At 39.4% G+C, this 20,357-nt stretch overlaps 1 protein-coding gene across 1 annotated transcript in view; it reads left to right on the top strand.

Annotated features, from left to right (window-relative positions):
- Positions 1-20,357, top strand: part of LOC132380289 (voltage-dependent calcium channel gamma-1 subunit-like) — a 54,646-nt gene that overhangs the window by 24,443 nt on the left and 9,846 nt on the right. Inside the window, exon 2 of the mRNA XM_059949044.1 lies at positions 20,021-20,095. Coding sequence (XP_059805027.1) covers positions 20,021-20,095 — 75 coding nt within the window. The remainder of the gene's footprint in view (positions 1-20,020; positions 20,096-20,357) is intronic.

A 20,357-nucleotide genomic window follows, 5' to 3' on the forward strand; every position in this document is an offset into this window, starting at 1 on the left:
TCCTTATGGTAATTTTTTCCATTCCCCATTCCCTCTATTTTTTTATTCCCCACTCTGGCCTGTTGCCTCTTCTTCACCTGCCTATCACCTCCCTCTGGTGCCCCTCCTTCCCTTTCCCCCATGGTCCACTCTCCTCTCCTATCAGATTCCTTCTTCTCCAGCCCTTTTCATTTGGCAACCACCTGGCTTCACCTATCACCTTCTAACTATCCTTCTTACCCTCCCTCCACCTTTTTATTCTGGAATCTACCCCCTTCCTTTCCATTCCCAAAAAAAGGCCTCAGCCTGAAATGTCACCTGTTTGTTCATTTCCATGGATGCTGCCTGACCTGAGTTCCTTCAACATTTTGTTTATGTTGCTTGTTTACTCATACTGGCTTCGGGTTCATTAATTTCTTAGCTTTAAGCATTCAATCCTTGTTATCGACTTCCTCCAAGACCTCAACCCTCCTTCTTAATCTCCAAACACACAGGCAATTCTGGTCTTTTGACAATTACTCACTTAATCACTCTGCCAATAGCAGATGTGCCTTCAGCTGCCAGGGCCCCAGACCCTTTCTTAAACTTCTATTCTATCTTTTTTGACGATACTCCTTAAAACCTGCCTCTGATAAGCTTCTGGACATCTGTACTAATCCTTCAAATTCTATTTTGTAACATTGCAGCAAGTGTTTTGGGATGTTCACTGTGTTGTAGCTGTTATATAAGCAAGTTTCTGTTTCTGACGAGATAGTCCAGCAATTGTAATTTTCATCCCTGCATAAGAAGTTGAGAATAAGTGTTGGGAAAGAGGAGGGAGGCTTTCATAATCCACTCTTAATAACTGCAGGGACAGCTGGACTATACAGCCAACCAGCTCTGTAGGATGGTATGTTTTAGGAATCTAATTCATTTTTGTTAACTTAACTCCCTCATTATGTATTGATACTGGCACTGCTAAATGCAGCACTCTTGGAATGACTCCCATCTTATTCTGCTTTGCGTAGTGTTAGTTGATCTCCCTTTGGATAGCATTTGTAATCCCCAAGTACTAACGTGGTCAGATCTGTTAAGCTTCTCAATTAAATGGAATTGTAAAGAAGCAAAGGCAAAATACTGAAAATTTGAAATATTAACAGAATTGGAAGATGGTACCAGGGAACAACGCTACCAATGACATCGTCCTGTGGACATTTCAAAAAACTACTTCTTTCAAATATGATTCTACTAAGTTCCATGTGATTGAAACCTGTGATTTACATTTTGATGATGTGTTTTGGGGCTGACTGAGTGATATGGTGCTTTGCTGTCTTTGAGGGAATTTGAATAGGTCTGCAGTGGAGTGGTGCAGCCTTGAAATGGGGCTCAAGCCCATGATTGACTCCCGTTTCTCTCCATTTGAGGCATCAAGCAAGGTTGAAGTTGTCGAGGATGAGAACAGAGGACAATGGGTGATTGGCACCATCTGCCTGCATTTAAGACCATAAGATATAAGAGCAGAACTGGGCTATTTGGCCCATCAAGTCTGCTCCACCATTTCATCATGGCTAATCCAGTTTTCCTCTCAGCCCCAGTCTCCTGCCTTCTCCCCATATCCCTTCATGCCTTAACCAATCAAGGTCCTAACCAGTCTTCCTTTTCCTCTTGCTAGCTGCTGTTGGAGGAAAGTGCAGGATTGATCAGTGAGGCTGTGGGCTTGTTTTGGGGGACTTTGAGGTTAATGTTGCATGTGTTCCTGAATTCTGGTTACTTCTTTTTTGAGCAGTTTGATTGTGGTGATTGATGTGGACTGGGGCACTTTGGCAAAGAGTGACGTGCACTGAACTAAACTGTATATTACTAGTTTATTTGATATTCTATGTGTTGTTTGCTTGCCTTTTTTGTGTGTTGGGTGGGGTGTTTGATGTTTTCTTGAACAGGATCCATGGTATTTCTTTGGTTTGTGGCTAGCTGGCTGTGGGAGGAAGAATCTCAGAGTTGTATTCTGTATACATACTTTAATAATAAATGTACTTTGAAATACAGGAAATGTTTAGCAGCTCAGGCAGTCTCTATGGAGGGAGAACTGTTGCTGGTTCTCTTTCATTGCCTAAAAATAATAACTGGGGCTTTTTCCATATTTATCTCCTGAATTGCAGGGCATTTTCAGAAATTTCTATTTAATTATCATTTAATGATCCTAGCTAAAAATGTGTCCTAAGGACCCTGAACCAATGAGATCTTGGAAAGCTGATTCAGTTTGAGTGATTATTCTGAGATGGCATAAATATAACACCAAGGAGGATGTGAAGATTAGAAAATATATCATTGCATTTCCAAAAAGCCAGTTGGATTGGCAAAGACAAACAGCAGAGAGTACTTGATCAGTGCAACTTTTTCAAAGGCAAAAGACAAGGAAAAATAAAAAGGATTTCAAAGCCGCTTAAAAAAAACATGTGAAATTACAAAATCACATAGTGCAGAAGCATGGTGGTTATGTTGTCAAGAGATCTCACCAACAAATTGGAGATGCGTTTATGTCCCACCGTAACAGCAACAAAAGCTAGTTTCAGTAATGGTGACCATGAACAGTACAGATTACTCATTTAAACCTATATTCTTCAGGAAAGAAAATCTACAATGCTTAGCAAATCCAGCTTCAATAATACTCCAGACCAAGAGCAACATATTGATTCTTAACTCTTAGAAATGACACTCCAAACCTCTTGGTTCCAGAACAAATTGGAATGTAAATGACTTGCCCATTACTTACCAAGAGTAAGTAATACTGCAGATCTGCATGATTAGTTGAAAGCTAAGACTTGGTAGGGAGCTCTTTACCTTAAGATTTGTAAAGTTGTGATATCACAATCCCACTTTGGAGATTTGAACACATTAAATAGTAGACTTATTCAAATCTATCCCACAACAATATTGGAGAGCAGTGGGGCTAATCCTGGTACTCTGATTAATGTTCGTCTCTGAATCAAACCATTAAAGTAGTAGATTATCTGATCATTATCACGTTATTTGTAGAGCCTTGCTATTTACAAATTTTCTCCCATATTTCCCATTTTACAATAATGACTACAATTCAAAAAGATCTTGCTCACTGGAGGACATTCTGAGACACCTCTTCAGATTTTTCTCTTATTTGTAAGTCTCCTTAAGGTGTATACTCCAAAGGACAGTATTCAACGTGCCTGAATGGTATGAACCTGATAACTAAATCACAGGATGAAATCATTGTGCACATATAATGTTTATTATGCAGCCAAACTATGATTTATAGGCTTCAAAAGTAATTCAATGCATGGATGTGCATTACGCAGGAATTCTCTGAAGCTATTTACAAATTGACACTTAAAATTCTTCTGCAATAAATATAGATTGTATCAAGTTACATTCACTCTGACAATACTAGATATAAAAGCAGAAGAATTTGTGGGAAGATTTTATGAAAATAATCTAGAATGAAATTTTAGACTTCTGGCTCAATTCTAAAGAATCAGGGCAATAATTCAGGTCAAAAAACAAGCAATCATGTAATCAGATCCAAACCATTTTATATCACCCAGGTGTCGGATTATTTGTCATACTCCAGATTGTATGTTTTGTAAAATCATTTTGAGTTCAAAGTTTTCAACTTGTGATGAGGCAAATAACCTCTCTGTAGAAAAAAAAGTAATGATCAATTCCCTCAAGCATTCCTAAACTATACTGAAGTACAAACAAGCATTAACCATGGGTCAGTAATAGCGCTCTCTCCCATGAGAATTAGGGTATGGTTTCTAGACCCACTCCGAAGACTGAGCACAAGATCCAGACTAATTGAGGAATACTGTACTATAAGAGATATTCTGAGGACATGCTACACTGTCAGAGAAATACTGTGGGCTGCATTGTCACGAATACTGACCATTGCACTGGATGAACTGTGTAAGTGCTGCAATATCAATAACGGTGCAAAGAATTAACATCCTGGAATCTTCTAAGTTTCAATCCATCTAATTTTTCTTTACTGGCTCAAGCTGTTTAGTCTTTCCTTAAAATACAAAGTCTTTATTCCACAAGTTGATCTAATCAATTTCTAAATACCTTTGATAAAAGCATATCTGTCATTAAACAATTGATTTGGCTGGTTTGCAGTATTCCAGGTGTGGTTTCACAAACACAATGCATAATAGTGACAACATTTCCCTATATATTCCACTGAAGATTCTGCACCTACTTCATAATTCACTTCTGCAACTCACTGTATCATTTATAAATTTGGCTAAAACACATTCCATCTGAGTCATTATTAAAGATTGCAAGTAGTTGAGCTGCCATCATAGATCCCTCAAATCAACATATTAGTTACAGTTTCAAACCTGAAAGTGACCTATTTACCCCATTCATACATTGTCTGTTAATTTACCAATTCCATTGGCCATTCTATTACTCCCAATGCCATGAGGTCCTACCTTGTACAATAAGTTTTTAAGCAGCACCTTATCAAATGCTTAACGAACATAGATATTATCATAGCAGGATCAGCAGGATCTGTAGAGAGAGAAAAAAACTGTCAACCTTTCAGGTTAATGACAGCTTGTCAGACTGCATTCAAACTTCCAGCTAAATTCAGATAATTTGAGCAGCTAAACTTTTTAACTTTCTTCAATGCATTTCCTTTGAGTACTTTTTAGTAATCAAATGCGTTAATCCAACAGTTCCCTTAAGCCAACCCATATTCACAATGACTTAGTAAGTATATCAAACATTACTTTCCTTTGACATTTCATTCTGATTCTACTTTAAAATTATAATTTTGCTAAATGGTTTTCCACTTCTGCTTTAATAAGGGATTCCAGCATTTTCCCCAAGGACAGATGCTATAATTAATCTATTGTTTCTTAAAATCTCACTTTTTTTCTTGAACTTGAAATTCATATTACAATGTATTGCAACTTCCCGATCCATTGAAACCTTCCTAGGATATCAATAACTTTGGAAGGCTTTTACTAACATACCCACCATCTCTGCATCATTTCTTAAGCACAACACTATTGCCTTCAAGTGCAAACTTTTTTTTTCCAAGTCTATTCACTTCCTTCTCAGCTTTACCCTTTAAAGCACATGGGATTAGTCTGCCATGCAAATAAATTGTTCTGCGTCTGGTCTAATGCAAATATGCATAGTTTATCAGCTGAGCTTTCCATGAAATTTTTAGCATACCTCCCCAACAGAGTGTAGAGGTGCAACTTTGAAGCATCAATGCTGAAAAAATTCTTCCTATTCATTGTTGAACATCTAAGCTGCAGCTGTATTTGAACGCTGTGGATTGTCTATGAAAGTGTTATATTCTTTGAGAAGCAAGAACATCAATTAGGACCTATCCAGTACCATCACAATGTAAAAACACATACAGATGCAAGGAAGATAGTGTGTGCTGTGTATTAAACATTGAACTTAATGAAGCATAGGTCAGCACCACACTTGCTGGAACACAGCCAAACTGGAGGAAACCATTGTCAATCCAGTGAGCACAACATGAGGGCATTCTTCATTATCGTCAGTCTAAAGGTCCTCTCAACTGATTTATTATATATTTAATTCAGTACACATATTATAATAACTCCTTATGGCTACAGTATTATCCCTAAAGGAAGTGACTGTAACACACCCAGATTTTGCAAGTTTTGTCTGGAGATCCACATTTCTCGGTGTAATTTTCTGTGGACACAGAATTTCTGCATGAATACAGAAGTTCTGACTATGTTCACTCATGATTTTATGGCTGTGCTCCACTATAGACCTTCACAGAGAAACAAGGGCCTGCTGAAGGTTCAGTAAATATATTTAAGACAAGGTTGGATAGATTTTTGCAAAGTTGAGTAATTAAGGGTTATGGGGAAAAGGCATGTAGGTGGAGATGAGTCCATGGCTAGATCAGCCATGATGTTATTCAATGTTGGAGGAAGCTGGACAGTCAGATGGCCTACTCCTGCTCCTATTTCTTATGTTCTTATATTCACTGCTGGGGAATCTGCTCCTGTACCATGAACCAGATTAAACCGACAACGTTTGCTGTTTAATTATTTTAAAGGAGACTGATTTTACATCTGTGTTAAGTAATCATTTTGATTATTTTGGTGTATTAAGCAATTATTAACTTTTAAATGTTTACATCATTTAAAAATGTTGTTATAATCCATTTATTGTGGATATTCAGAAGCATAAATAAAACTTAATATTTTTAAGAGCTGACAGAGCCGGGGGGAAACAGACCGTTAGCTGAACATTTTTCAGTTGTTACTACATGGGAGGGTTTACTCTGAATGAAGATTATTCAGTTTATTACAGTTTAGAGCTTTCAGTCTTGGGGTTTTAATAAAGTTAGATTAGATTTGATTGCTTTCTAAACTGCATACAATATGTCCTGCAGCATTTTAAGAGCAGGCAGAGCCTGGGGAAACAGTTTTGCCATCAGTTGAGCATTTTTCGGTAGTTACAGTATATGGGAGGATTTACTCTGAATTGTTTGCATGACCCAATTATATCACACAAGATCCCAGTGCACTGTGTCCTAAGTCAGTCCTGACCAAGAAGATTGGCTGTCGAATATGGACAGGGTAAGTGTGCAATGTCTGCATATTTCAATCGTATTTGGAGGGAGGGGGAGTGTGGAGAGGACGGTGCAATTCTGGCCATTGTTCTATAAAACAAATATCACTGCTGAACTTTGCTTATTCGTACCACCTGGTTACCATAACTCATCCTAATGTTTTCTGGACTCCAGATTCCTCTCCCATTCACATTTCCCTCATACCCACATAAACTAGTGTGAACCAAAGAAAATATCCAGAAGTTTTCATCTTTCACAAGAACATGTACTTATTAACTTCTTCAAATATTCATTGGCTTCAGAAATAATAATACTCTGATGTGAGAACTTCAGAAGCCAATAAATGGGCATGGCTTTTCACAACGTCGAAGCTTTTTAAGCTGGTTTATGGGCACTTGTTGATATGGACACCCAATTTACTCATTCCATTCCCAGCAAGTGCCAGGCTAGTTTTTCAGTCTCTTTATGTAGGCTCCACCACAGCCTTACATTTCTGAAGCACTTTTTGCATTCCTCTCAGGACACCATAGCATTATTGAAGAGAAGTTACTGCTCAATGTAGAAAATACTGTAATCAAGTTGTGCTCTACAAGTTCCAATAAATGATGGTCAGATAGTGATTTTGCCCTGGTTTAGTACAGAATGTGGTGTCATATTGTAATATAATTTATTATGTGTGGCGCAAACACCAGGAAGAAGCTCCGAAAAACCAGGCAAGAAGATTCAGATTCATTTATTTATCATATGTACACTGAAACACACAGTGAAATATGTCATTTGTGTTAACAACCAGCACAATCTAAGCAAATGCTGGGTGTACCCACAGGTATTGCCAACATTCCAGTGCCAACATAGTATGCCCACGATACTCGACAGAACACATAACACAATAAAACAGAATACAACAAGCAACAACAACAAAACAAACTCCTTTCTTCCTTCCCACCCTCCCACACAGATAGTCCTCCAACCCCAAAGCAGTCCTCTCAGTCTCCAGCTGACTCACAGACAATGGGCCTCCGACTTCCCCAGTGCACTTCAGACTTGTATACCCATGACCCAAAGCTTGCCACATCTCCCACACGGTAAAAAGACTCTATGTGGTATCACACACAAAATACTCTGCAGATGCTGTGGTCAAAGCAACACGTACAACAGGCTGGAGGAACTCAGCAGGTCGGGCAGCATCCGTGGAAACGAGCAGTCAACGTTTTGGGCTGAGTCCCTTCATCAGGACTAGCACAAAACATTGACTGCTTGTTTCCACAGATGCTGCCCGACCTACTGAGTTCCTCCAGTGTGTTCTACGTGGTATCACCCTGGGTTTAACATAAGCCCAACTTGTAGATAGCCCGTATCAGTGGGATGGATGGGGATGGATGAGGTAGCAGCTATGTGTCTGCTTGTGTCTTCTACTGAATGAGAATGGGGCAATTCTGTATGTCTTCTCTTCCCATTTGTGCACTACGTCCCCCTCCATACAAAAAAAATTCATCCATAACTGGTGGCACAGAGCAGACTCACTCAGTGACTGACTCAGTCAGTCCAGCTGACATTGGCTCTTCCCATCATATCTGTTTCTGTGATCCTCTACCACTCATGATCAGTCCTTAGAGTGGTATCAGTCATGACCTAGAACTGCCTGTATCTACAAGGTCATGCGTATATGTGATACCAGTGATAAAGGTGTAACAGCAAAGAACTGAACTTGACCAAAATAACAATAATTGAATACTGGAGAAATAAAGGGTCACCTATAAATCATGTAAAGAGCAAGAAAGCAGTGCTATGTCAGATGGAAATTTATGTTAATTCATTATAATTTAAAGTGAAATTTAATCTAATTACGAAAAGACTACGAGGGGTGATTGATAAATTTGTGGCCTAAGGTAGAAGGAGTCAGTTTTAGAAAACCTAGCACATTTATTTTTCATCCTCCCCTAGTGTTGCCACCATGTTCTCATGGACCTCCTTGGGTGATAAGTCCTTGAGACCAAGGTAGCAGGTGACTGCACGAAGGTCGATGTTGTCCATTTTCTCAGACAGTGCTTACTTGCAATTTTCAATTACTGTATCTGAAACAGAAATACCACAGAAGTTATTAACTTCAAACCTTCTGCATAATCACTCAAAGAGTCGAACTGCACATGCATGTAATGAGAGCTGTATAACTGATCTTCTTCTACCTTAGGCCACAAACTTATCAATCACTCCCCCTGTGGACTTCCTGGAGGTCCAAGACGTTGACTTCTACAAAGAAGGGATCCGTATGCTCCACAACCGCTGGACTAAGTGTGTAAATGTAGGAGGGGACTATATTGAAAAATAAATGTGCTAGGTTTTCTAAAACTGACTCCTTCTACCTTAGGCCACAAATTTATCAATCACCTTTCGTACATTTAATGTTTTAACCTGTGTATAAAATTACTATATAATTGAACTTGACTTCCAAAAATAACAAATGATAGTGGTAATGCTGCAAATAAGCAAAAGATAGGAGAATTTGCTGTCCAGGTAATGAAGATTATCCAGTTTATTACAGTTTAGAGCTTTCAATCTTGAGGTTTTAATAGATTTGATTGTTTTCTAAACTGCACACAATATAAACTACAGCATTCAGTTAAGAAAGGCAACAAAATTGCAATTTGGAGACAGATTCTTCAACATCACTGTTAAGTAGTCTTGCCTGACATTTGGTTTCCCGTCCTGTATAAAAAATGGCACATAGTCTTCTTGTGTAAGGCTACACCAAGATTACAAATCAGATTAACAGAAGTCAAGTGCACTCTCAATATAAGAACATTGATAACAGAAATCAGACAGAGGATGTTGACCTACACAGTTTAGACAGTAGATACAGTGGTATGCAAAAGCTTGGGCACCCCTGGTCAAAATTCCTGTTACTGTGAATGGCTAAGCGAGTAAAAGATGACCTGATTTCCAAAAGGCAAAAAGTTAAAGATGACTTATTTCCTTCATATATTAAGCAAGATTACTTTTTTATTTCCTTCTTATACAGTTTAAAAAATAACAAAAAAAGGAAAAGGACCCAAAGCAAAAGTTTGGGCACCCTGCATAGTCAGTACTTGGTAACACCCCCTTTGGCAAGTATCGCAGCTTATAAACGCTTTCTGTAGCCAGCTAAAGGTCTTTCAATTCCTGTTTGGGGGATTTTCGCCCATTCTTCCTTGCAAAAGCCTTCTATTTCTGGGAGATTCTTGGGCCATCTTGCATGCACTGCTCTTTTGAGGTCTATCCACAGATTCTCAATCATGTTTAGGTTGGGGGACTGTGAGGGCCATGGCAAAACCTTCAGCTTGCGCCTCTTGAGGTAGTCCATTGTGGATTTTGAGCTGTGTTTAGGATCATTATCCTGTTGTAGAAGCCATCCTCTTTTCATCTTCAGCTTTTTTACAGATGGTGTGATGTTTGCTTCCAGAATTTGATGGTATTTAATTGAATTCATTCTTCCCTCTACCAGTGAAATGTTCCCCATGCCACTGGCTGCAACACAAGCCCAAAGCATGATCGATCCACCTCCGTGCTGAACAGTCGGAGGGGTATTGTTTCATTAAATTCTGCACCCATTTTTCTCCAAACATACCTTTGCTCATTGCGGCTAAGAAGTTCTATTTTAACTTCATCAGTCCACAGGACTTGCTTCCAAAATGCATTAGGCTTGTTTAGATGTTCCTTTGCAAACTTCTGACACTGAATTTTGTAGTGAGGACGCAGGAAAGGTTTTCTTCTGATGACTCTTCCATGAAGGTCATATTTGTGCAGGTGTCGCTGCACAGTAGAACAGTGCACCACCACTCCAGAGTCTGCTAAATCTTCCTGAAGGTCTTTTGCAGTCAAACGGGGGTTTTGATTTGCCTTTCTAGCAATCCTACGAGCAGTTTTTTCGGAATGCTATCTTGGTCTTCCAGACCTCAACTTGACCTCCATCATTCCTGTTAACTGCCATTTCTTAATTACATTACGAACTGAGGAAACGGCTACCTGAAAACGCTTTGCTATCTTCTTATAGCCTTCTCCTGCATCACTTACTTTAATTTTCAGAGTGCTAGGCAGCTGTTTAGAGGAGCCTATGGCTGCTGATTGTTGGGACAAGGTTTGAGGAGTCAGGGTATTTATAAAGTTTTGAAATTTGCATCAGCCTGACCTTTCCTAATGATGACTGTGAACAAGCCACAGCCCTAACAAGCTAATTTAGGTCTGAGAGCTTGGTAAAAATTATCTGTGAGCTCAAATCTCTTAGGGTGCCCAAACTTTTGCATGGTGCTCCTTTCCTTTTTTTTTACACTTTAAAATTGTTTTAAAAAGTTTTGCATGCCACTGTATGATAGTGGCAATAGTGGAAAACCGAATAATGTAAAATTAAAATGAAAATTAATCACTAGCATATCAATAAGAACATCAGTACAGCCACTGACTCCTCAATTCTGGGTATAGTCGTGTTCAAGTTATTTAGCAAAGTATCATTAACATGCTGAATCTGAAAACATAACTTTGAAAAACTGAAAATCCAACATTAAATGTGATGTGCAATTTCTTATAATGGTTATTAAAATGAAGCTAGCAATCATTTTAGTGGAGTGTGTAAACAAAGCAATGCTATCAGGAAATGATGGGCTTGAAAAATTAAAGGGAAATTGGAAGTCTTACATGTGAACGTTTGGGAAATCATCTACATAAGATAGTATAACAATTTGTAAACATGTACTGTATATACACCAGAAGCACAAAATCCACATATATCAAGTCTTAATCTAGATTCTTCAATATAGGAGAAATTAATTCCACTGTCAAATCACTTAACCTGAAAACTTCTGAACTTTATTTTTAAAGTTGTCTCCTTTATTCCTTCATTAATTATAAAGTAACATTTAAATGTGTGTTACATTTGTCTTCTCTTTGTGATTGGCAGAATAAAGTCAGGACTGCAGCAGTCCATAGGTTCATTGTCATAGTTGCTGCCTGACCTGTTGAGTTCCTTCAGCATTTTCTATGTTTCCAGCATCTGTAGAATCTCTTGTGTTTGGGCTTTGTATAATGAACTATGTATAATGAACTATGGCATCTGTGGTCTTTATAATGTTGTACCTGATTCAATTATTCATGGACAAAAACACTTAATGTTATCTAACAATCAGCACTCAGTTATTTAACCACAATAACTACTACTGAAGTCATTACCCAAAATATTCTAGAGAACCAGGGACAAGTTATTAAACGAACAGAAACAGGTTCATTATAAATGACATGAAAAAATTACTAAGGTACAAAAATAAATGAATAAACAACTTGAAAAACAAATAGCGAAGTTGTGTTCATGGACTTTTCAGGAATGGCAGAGGGGAAAGCTGACCACGGATCTTCACGCCCCTGTACCTCCTCCCTAATGTTAGTAACAGGAAGAGGGTGTGTCCCAGGTGGTGAGTGTCCTTATAATGATGCCTTCATGAGGCACCGCTTTTTTTGAAGATGTTCTAGATGGTAGGGAGGCTTATGCCTATGATAGAGTGGGCTGAGTATACTACACTCTGCACCCTCTGTTGATTGGAGATTCCCATGTGGTGATGCAACCATTCAAAATTTTCTCACAGTACATCTGTAAGAATGTGCTAGTTTTTGTTGATATACTTAATCTCCTCAAGCTACTCTTGAAGTAGATTCTGGCATGCTTTTTTGATCAATATATTACATCAATATGTTGGGCACAGGATAGATCCTATAGGACCATAAGATTCAGAAGCAGAATTAAGCCACTTGTCCATAAAGGCTGCTCTGTCATTTCATCATGGCTAGTCCATTTCCCTAATCAAGACCAGTCAAGAATCTATCAACCTCTGCCTTCAAAATATCCAATGGCTTGGCCTCTATAGCTGCCTGTGGCAATGAATTCCACAAATTCATTATTCTTTGGCTAACAAAATTCCTCCTCTTCTCTGTTCTAAATGAACATTCCTCTGTTCTAAGTCTCAGACTCCCCCACCATATATGACATTGGTAAGAAAGGTGAGGAGATACTGAAGAGAAATTTTAGGGAGCTAGGTAGAAAGCTGAAAAAACAGGACCTCCAAGGTAGTAATGTCTGGATTGCTGCAAATGCCATGCACCAGTGAGGATAAGAATAGGATGATTTGGCAGATGAATACTTGGCTGAGGAACTTGTGCAGGGGGCAAGGGTTCAGATTAATGTATCATTGAGATCTCTTCTAAGGAAGAGATGACCTGAACAAAAGGGACACATTACACCTGAATTCGAGGGGGACCAATATTCTTATAGGCAGGTTTCCTAGAGCTGTTTAGGAAGGTTTAAACTAATTTGGCAAAGTGATGGGAATCACAGTGATAGTGCTGAGGATGAAGTAGATACTCTACAAACAGAAGCAGTGTGTAGTAAGACTCCTACCAAGGAGAAGCTGAGAATAGAGCATAATTGCAGTCATCTGGTTACAATGTAAAGGGGAACAAAATCAAAAAGGGTGAATACAGGACTGGTGTTATATTTAAATGCATGCAGTATATGGAATAAGGCAGATGAACTTGTAGCACAGTTACAGATTGGCATGTATGATGTGGGCATCACTGGATCATGACTAAAAGAAGATTACAGCTGGGAGCTTAACTTCCAAGGGTACACATTGTACCAAAAGGATAGACAGGTAGGCAGAGAAGGTGGTGTGGCTCTATTGGTAAAAAATTAAATCAAATCATGAGAAAGAAGTGACATAGGATTGGAAGATATAGAATCGTTGTGGGTAGAGCTAAGGAAATGCAAGGGTAAAAAGGCCCTGATGAAAGTTAAGTAGTACTAAACTACCAAATAGTATCAAACAGTATTAAAGATGTGGACTACAAATTACAACAGGAGATAGAAAATGCATGCCAAGAGGACAATGTTACAATAGTCACGGGGGATTTTGATATGCAGGTAGATTGGGAAAATTAGGTTCATACTGAATCCCAAGAGGGAGAATTCCTAGAATCCCTATGAGATGGCTTTTTAGAGCAGCTCACAGTTGATCCCGCTAGGGGATCAGCTATTTTGGATGAGATGTTGTGCAGTGAACTAGAATTGAATAGAGAGCTTAAGGTAAGTGAATGTAATATGATAGAATTCACCCTGCAGTTTGAGAAGGAGCGGCTAAAGTCAGATGCAGCAGTATTACAGTGGAGTAAAGGAGATTACCGAAGCATGAGAGGGGAGCTAGCCAAAATTGATTGGAAAGGAATACTAGCACTGATGATGGCCGAGCAGCAATGGCTGGAATTTCTGGGAGCAATTCAGAAGGCACAGGATAGATACATCCCAAAGAGGATGAAGTGTCTATTCTATAGGGAGGATGACACAACTGTGCATTGACAAGAGAAATCAAAGTCAGAGAGTGCATATAATAGAACAAAAATTTGTGGGAAGTTGGTGAATTGGGAAGCTTTTAAAAAGCAGCAGAAGGCAACTTAAAAAAAGTCATAAAGAAGGAAAAGATGGAATATGAAGGGAACTAGCCAATAGTATTAAATTACCAAAAGTTCCTTCAGGTACACAAAGTGTAAGAGAGAGGCAAGAGTAGATATTGGACTGCTGATAAGTAATACTGGAGAAGCAGTAATGGGGGACAAAGAAATGGCGGACAAACTGAATAAGTATTTTGCATCTGTCTTTACTGTGGAAGATACCAGAGGTTTGGTGCAAGTTCTAGGTGTCAAGGGTCATGAAATGTGTGAAGTTACCATTACTAGAGAGAAGGTTTATGGGAAACTGAAAGTTCTGAAGGTAAATAAGTCACCTGGATCAGATGGTGTGCACCACAGGGTTCTGAAAGAGGTGGCTGAAGAGACTGTAGAATCATTAGTAATGATCTTTCAAGAATCAATGGATTCTGGAAAGGTCCTGAAAGATAGGAAAATTGTAAATGTCACTCCAGTCTTCAAGAAGGGAGAGGAGCAGAAGAAAGTAAATTATTGGCCAGTTAGTCTGATACCAGTGGTTGGGAAGATATTGAAGTTGATTGCTAGGGATGTGGTTCCGGGGTACTTGGAGGCACATGATAAAATAGGCCATAATCAGCATAATTTCCTCAGGGGAAAATCATGCCTGACAAATCTGTTGGAATTCTCTGAAGAAATAACAAGTGGGATTGACAAAGGAGAATTGGGATGTTGTGTGCTTGGATTTTCAGAAGGCCTTTGATAAGATGCCACACATGAGGCTGCTTATCAAGCTGCAAACCCATGGTATTACAGGAAAGATACTGGCATGGATAGAGTATTGGCTGATTGACAAGAGATAGTAAGTGGGAATAAAGGGAGCATATTCTTGTTGGCTGCTGGTGATTAGTGATGTTCCACAGCTGTCTATGTTAGGACCATTCCTTTTTAATTTATATGCCAATGACTTGGATGATGGCTTTATGGCTAAGTTTGTGGATGATATGAAGATAAATGGAGGGGCAGGTATTTTGTGTAAGTAGAGCGGCTGCAGAAGGACTTGGACAAATTAGGAGAATGGGCAAATGAGAGGCAGATGGAATACAGTGTCGAGAAGTATATGGCTATGCACTTTGGTAGAAGAAATAAAAGTGTAGACTATTTTCTAAATGGAGAGAAAATTCAAAAATCTGAAGTGCAAAGGGACTTGGGAGAATTGTGTAGGATTCCCTGAAGGTTACTTTATAGGCTGAGTCAGTGGTGAAGAAGGCCAATGTGATGTTAGCATTCATTTTGAGTGGACGAGAATATAAAAGCAATGATATAATATTGAGACTTTATAAAGCACTGGGGAGGCCTCACTTGGAGCAGTTTTGGGCCCCTAATCTAAGAAAGGAGGTGCTGATGTTGGAGAGGGTTCAAAGGTTCACAAAAATGATTCCGGGATTGAAAGACTTGTCATACGAGAAGTATTTGATGGATCCGGCCTCTACTCACTGGAATTCATAAGAATGGAAGGTGTCCTCATTGAAACCTATCGAATTTTGAAAGACCCCAATATAGTGGATGTGGAGCGGAAGTTTCTAATAGTGGGAGAGTCAAAGTCCAGATGACACAGCTTCAGAATAGAGAGGAATCCTTTTAGAATGGAGATGAGGAGGAATTTCTTTAGCCAGAGAGTGGTGAGTCTGTGGAAGCCAAGTCATTGGGTCTATTGAAGGCAGAGATTGATAAGATTCTTGATTAGTTGGGGCATGAAAGGGATATGGAGAAAAGGCAGGAGATTGGGGCTGAGAGGGAAAATGGATCAGCATAATGAATTGGTGGAACAGACTCAATGAGCCAAAGGGTCTAATTCTGCTCTTGTATCTTGTGGTCTTGCCATTCTTTAACAGTTTATATATCTGAAGAAATTTTTGGTATCCTCTTTCATATTATTGTCTATTATATCTTTGTATTCCATTTTTTCCTTTATGACATTTTTAGTTGCCTTCTGTTGTTTTTTAAAAGCTGTCCAATTTTCTAACCTCCCACTAATTTTTGCTCTTTTATATGCCCTCTCTTTGGCTTTTAGGTTAGCTTTGACTTCTCTTGTCAGCCACGTTGCATCACCCTGCCTTTAGAATATTACTTCTTCCTATCTTGCACTTTCTGAATAGCTCCCAGAAACTCCAACCATTGCTGCTCTACTGTCATTCCTGCTAGTGTTTCCTTCCAATCTCTCATCAGGACCTCCTCACCTTTCCTATATATGTCATTAGTGCCAATATGTACCAAGACTTTTGGCTGCGCATCCTCCCCTTTTACAATGCTATGGATCTGCTCTGACACTTCCCTGACCTTGGCACCGGCGAGGCAACGTACCATCGGGGTGTTTCTTTTGCATCCACAGGATCTCATCTGTTCCTCTAACTACCACTACTTAAAGTTCAAATTAAATTTATTATCAGAGTACATACATGTCACCTCATACAACCCTGAGATTCATTTTCTGCAGGTATACTTAGCAAATTTATAGAACAGTAACTGTAAACAGGATCAAGGGATAACAAACTGTGGAAATGCAAATATAAGTAAATAGCAATGAATAATGAACATGAAGTAACAAGATAAAGAGTCCTTAAAGAGCCTGCACTGCTCCCTGTTACTATTGATGGTGATGACGTGGATGTGGTGAGGACCTACAAGTACTTGGGGGTGCACCTGGATGATAGGCTTGAGTGGAACACCAACATAGAGGCTGTGTACAGGAAGGGCCATTGTCGCCTCTACTTCCTGAGGAGACTAGGTCCTTTGGAGTATGCAGGCCTCTCCTTCCCAGGATCTACCAGTCTAGTGTTGCCAATACAATCTGCTTGTGGTGATGTCCTGGAGCAATGGCATCAACACGGGTGATGCCAATATGTTCAAGAAACTGATTAGAAAGGCTAGCTCTGTTATTGGAGTCAAACTGGACACACTGGAGGCTGTGGTAGAACAAAGGACCCTGGTAATCCTGGACAATGTCTCTCACCCTCTCCATGACACATTACCTGAACAGATGAACACTTTTAGTGTAAACTAAGACAAACACACTGCCCCAAAGAGTGCCATTAAGCTCTGAGTCAACTTATAGTTGGGGAAGTGATGACCCCCTCCTGTTAGACTGTTTGAGGTAACTTATATATCTGTGCACTTGTAATGCTACTGTGACATCATTATTTCCTTTGGGATCAATAAAGTATCTATCTAAAGTGAGACCATTGGTTGTGGGAACACCAGAAATAGAATGAGTGTAGTCATCCACATTTGTTCAAGAACCTGATGGCTGAGTGGTAGTACCTGTTCTTGAACCTGGTAGTGCGAGTCCTGAGGCACTTGTACCTTCTCCCTGATGGCAGCACTGAAAAGAGAGCATGGCCTGGGTGGTGAGGATCTTTGATGATGGATGCAGCTTTTTTGTGGCAATGTTTCATATAGATGTACTCAATGGGTGGGAGGATTTTATGCACTGGGCTGAATTTTACGGGATTATACATGCAAAGGCATTGGTGTTCCTATACCAAACTGTAATGCAGCCAGTCAGCACACATTCCACTACACGGCTATAGAAGTCTGCCAAGGTTTTTGATGACATGCTGAATCTCTGCAGACTTCTGAGAAAGCTCTGTTGTTCTTTTATATGATGGGTCCAGGACAGGTCCTCTGAGATAGTGACCCTGTCCACCTCTGATCCTCTGATTATTACTGGCTCATGGACCTCTGGTTTTCCTCTCCTGAAATTTACAATCAGTTCCTTGGTCTTATTGACATTGAGTGAGAAGTTCTCTGGTGCACTACTGCAGTCCTCTTCGCCTCTCTTCTCTTCTGAACTAGAGCACCAGACTCAGTGCCAGAAATACAGTCACTGTGGCTGAGCCCGGTAGCTCATCGCCCTCAACAATATCCAAAGTTGAATACTTATTATTGAGGGTAACTGCCACATGGGTACTCTGCACTGGCTACCTATTTCCCTTCCTTCTCCTGACAGTCACCCAGTTACCTGCCCCCTGCAACCTCAGGGTGAATGCCTCCCTTTAGCTGTTATCTATCACTTCCTCAGTCTCCCGTCTGAGCCAAAAGTCACCTGGTGTAGATGTGGTGATCTTGGTGATCAGAATTCCCACTTCTCACATACAGAACAAAACACAGCCCTGGGACCATTTTCATTATGCTAACTGTGCCCTAACAGATGAGCAATGAAATATAAAGAAGATGAAAAAGAAGCTTACCAGATAATTACTTCGCCCAAGCCTGATGAACCAAAGCTACTCATACAATGGCTGTTCTGCTTGCCCCTGCCTTTTTCTTCGTCCTTTCCAATGAGTCCTGTTCACTGATTTGGTGCCGTCCAACTCCAAAAACTGCTGCAAAGTGCTGCTTTTTAAAAAAATCTTCAGGTGTGTACCTTTGTGAAATTGCCATTTCTTCTTGTGCTCTCCTTACCGAATTGAGCGCTGTTTAACTCCTACTGAGATGCTGATGCCCAGAGTTTGAAAGCATTCATGCAATATTCAACAGGTTAGACAGAAACAAAGATGGTATCTGATCTAGTGTGATCTTACACCATTTTTGGCCCAAATCAATCAACCCTACATTGACAGCCTCAGGAGTTCAGCACTGGGCCTTACTGATGTCTTAATACAATTGTTATCTAATATCAAGTACTGAAACCAAACTCCACAGTAAATTATTTTAAAAATTGCAGTATGAGCTGCTGGTACAAACACATAGAATGGAATGTGCATCTTGTCTAAAGGATAGCTTTCCTGTTATAGCATTAGTTAGTAAATTAATGCAGAAGAATCCAGTATTAAATCAAGCACTTTGGATGTCTGAACTAATTTAGATACAGAGTTGGGTAAGTATGGGAGCCATTCTCCACAACTCAGGGCCACATCAAATGGGACCACACAGTACTTGTACCCAAAGAACAAAGAGGAATGTAGGAAGTTAACTAGGATCATTTAGGCATTGTATGTAGTAGGTTGTAGCGTTATCATAGACGAGGATCTGGAAGAGCCGGTCAGTACATGCATGGTTGGCTACAGCTGCAAATCACAGACCGACGAGAAAATCAAATGTATAAGTGGTTTGTAAGGACAGTCCAGCATGTCTGAATGGACTACTGTGAGAAAGGTACAGCTTCCTAGTGACAAGGAAAGCTGAAGTTCTGAGGTAAAGCATTAAGCTCATTCACCACAACTGTGTGTGTGTGAGTGAGTGTGAGTGAGTGTGTGTGTGTGTGTGTGTGTGTGTGTGTGTGTGTGTGTGTGTGTGTGTGTGTGTGTGTGTGTGTGTGTGTGTGTGTGTGTGTGTATAAAATGGGGAATTGAACTCCATTTTCAGGATCTTTAATTATTGTACTGCTGCTGCTAAACAACAAATTTCATTTCATATAAGACAGAAATAATAAACCTGATTTTAATTTGAGCAAATTGCACCTGTGACTCCCCTAATGAAATTTGAACATCTTGTGAAATGAATCACTTCATATCCCTTTATCATCTAGCCTCACTTGGACACTTTGAGGCATCAGTACATTCAGTAAAAAAGGAACTAAAGCAGCAAGTCGTGGAAAGCAGATGGGGTGTTACTACAATTCACCAATTCACAAATTTCCCTTTGCAATAGACCAGCTCTATATCCATGACAGGATACACACTTGCAGAGATGCACAGAGGACTGAGAAAATGTCCCAGTCCGGTTCAACCCATTCAAGAGAAGAGAAGGTGGAAGAAAGGAAATTGATATACAGATTCAAAGTATTAGTGTGTTTTTGAACATTTGTAGAAGTTAGGAATCATTTTAATTAGAATGTTGTCTTCTGAAAATTGAGTCAGTTGATTAGATTCCATGACAGAGAGGGAAAAAAAACTGTATTCCAAAAAGGAGTGAAATGAACAGATTAGATTGTGCTGTCTCAAATAAACTGATCCAGAATAATGTCTGAATGCTCACTCTCTTTCTCTTTTTTTGTTCTTTTATATTTGTTTATAGACTATAACTGCACATATTTCAAGCACTTCACATCAGGAGAAAATGCAGAGCAGTTCCAAATTACCACTCAGAAAGGTAAGTGATGAACATGCTGAGTTTTGTGTAGGCCATGAGTTTAATTCAGACAATTGTCCTGCTAACATTTTTATTTTTGCCAAAGAGAAGCCAAAAATGTAACACACATTTAAATGTTACTTTAAAATTAATGAAGGGATAAAGGAGACACATTTAAAAACAAAGTTCAGACGGTTTCAGGTTAAGTGATTTGACAGTGGAATTGATTTCTCCCATATTGAAGAACCTAGAATAAGGAGGTATGGTTGGAAAGTTCAAGCTG

Source organism: Hypanus sabinus, chromosome 23, assembly GCF_030144855.1.
Source record: "Hypanus sabinus isolate sHypSab1 chromosome 23, sHypSab1.hap1, whole genome shotgun sequence".
Lineage (NCBI taxonomy): Eukaryota > Metazoa > Chordata > Chondrichthyes > Myliobatiformes > Dasyatidae > Hypanus > Hypanus sabinus.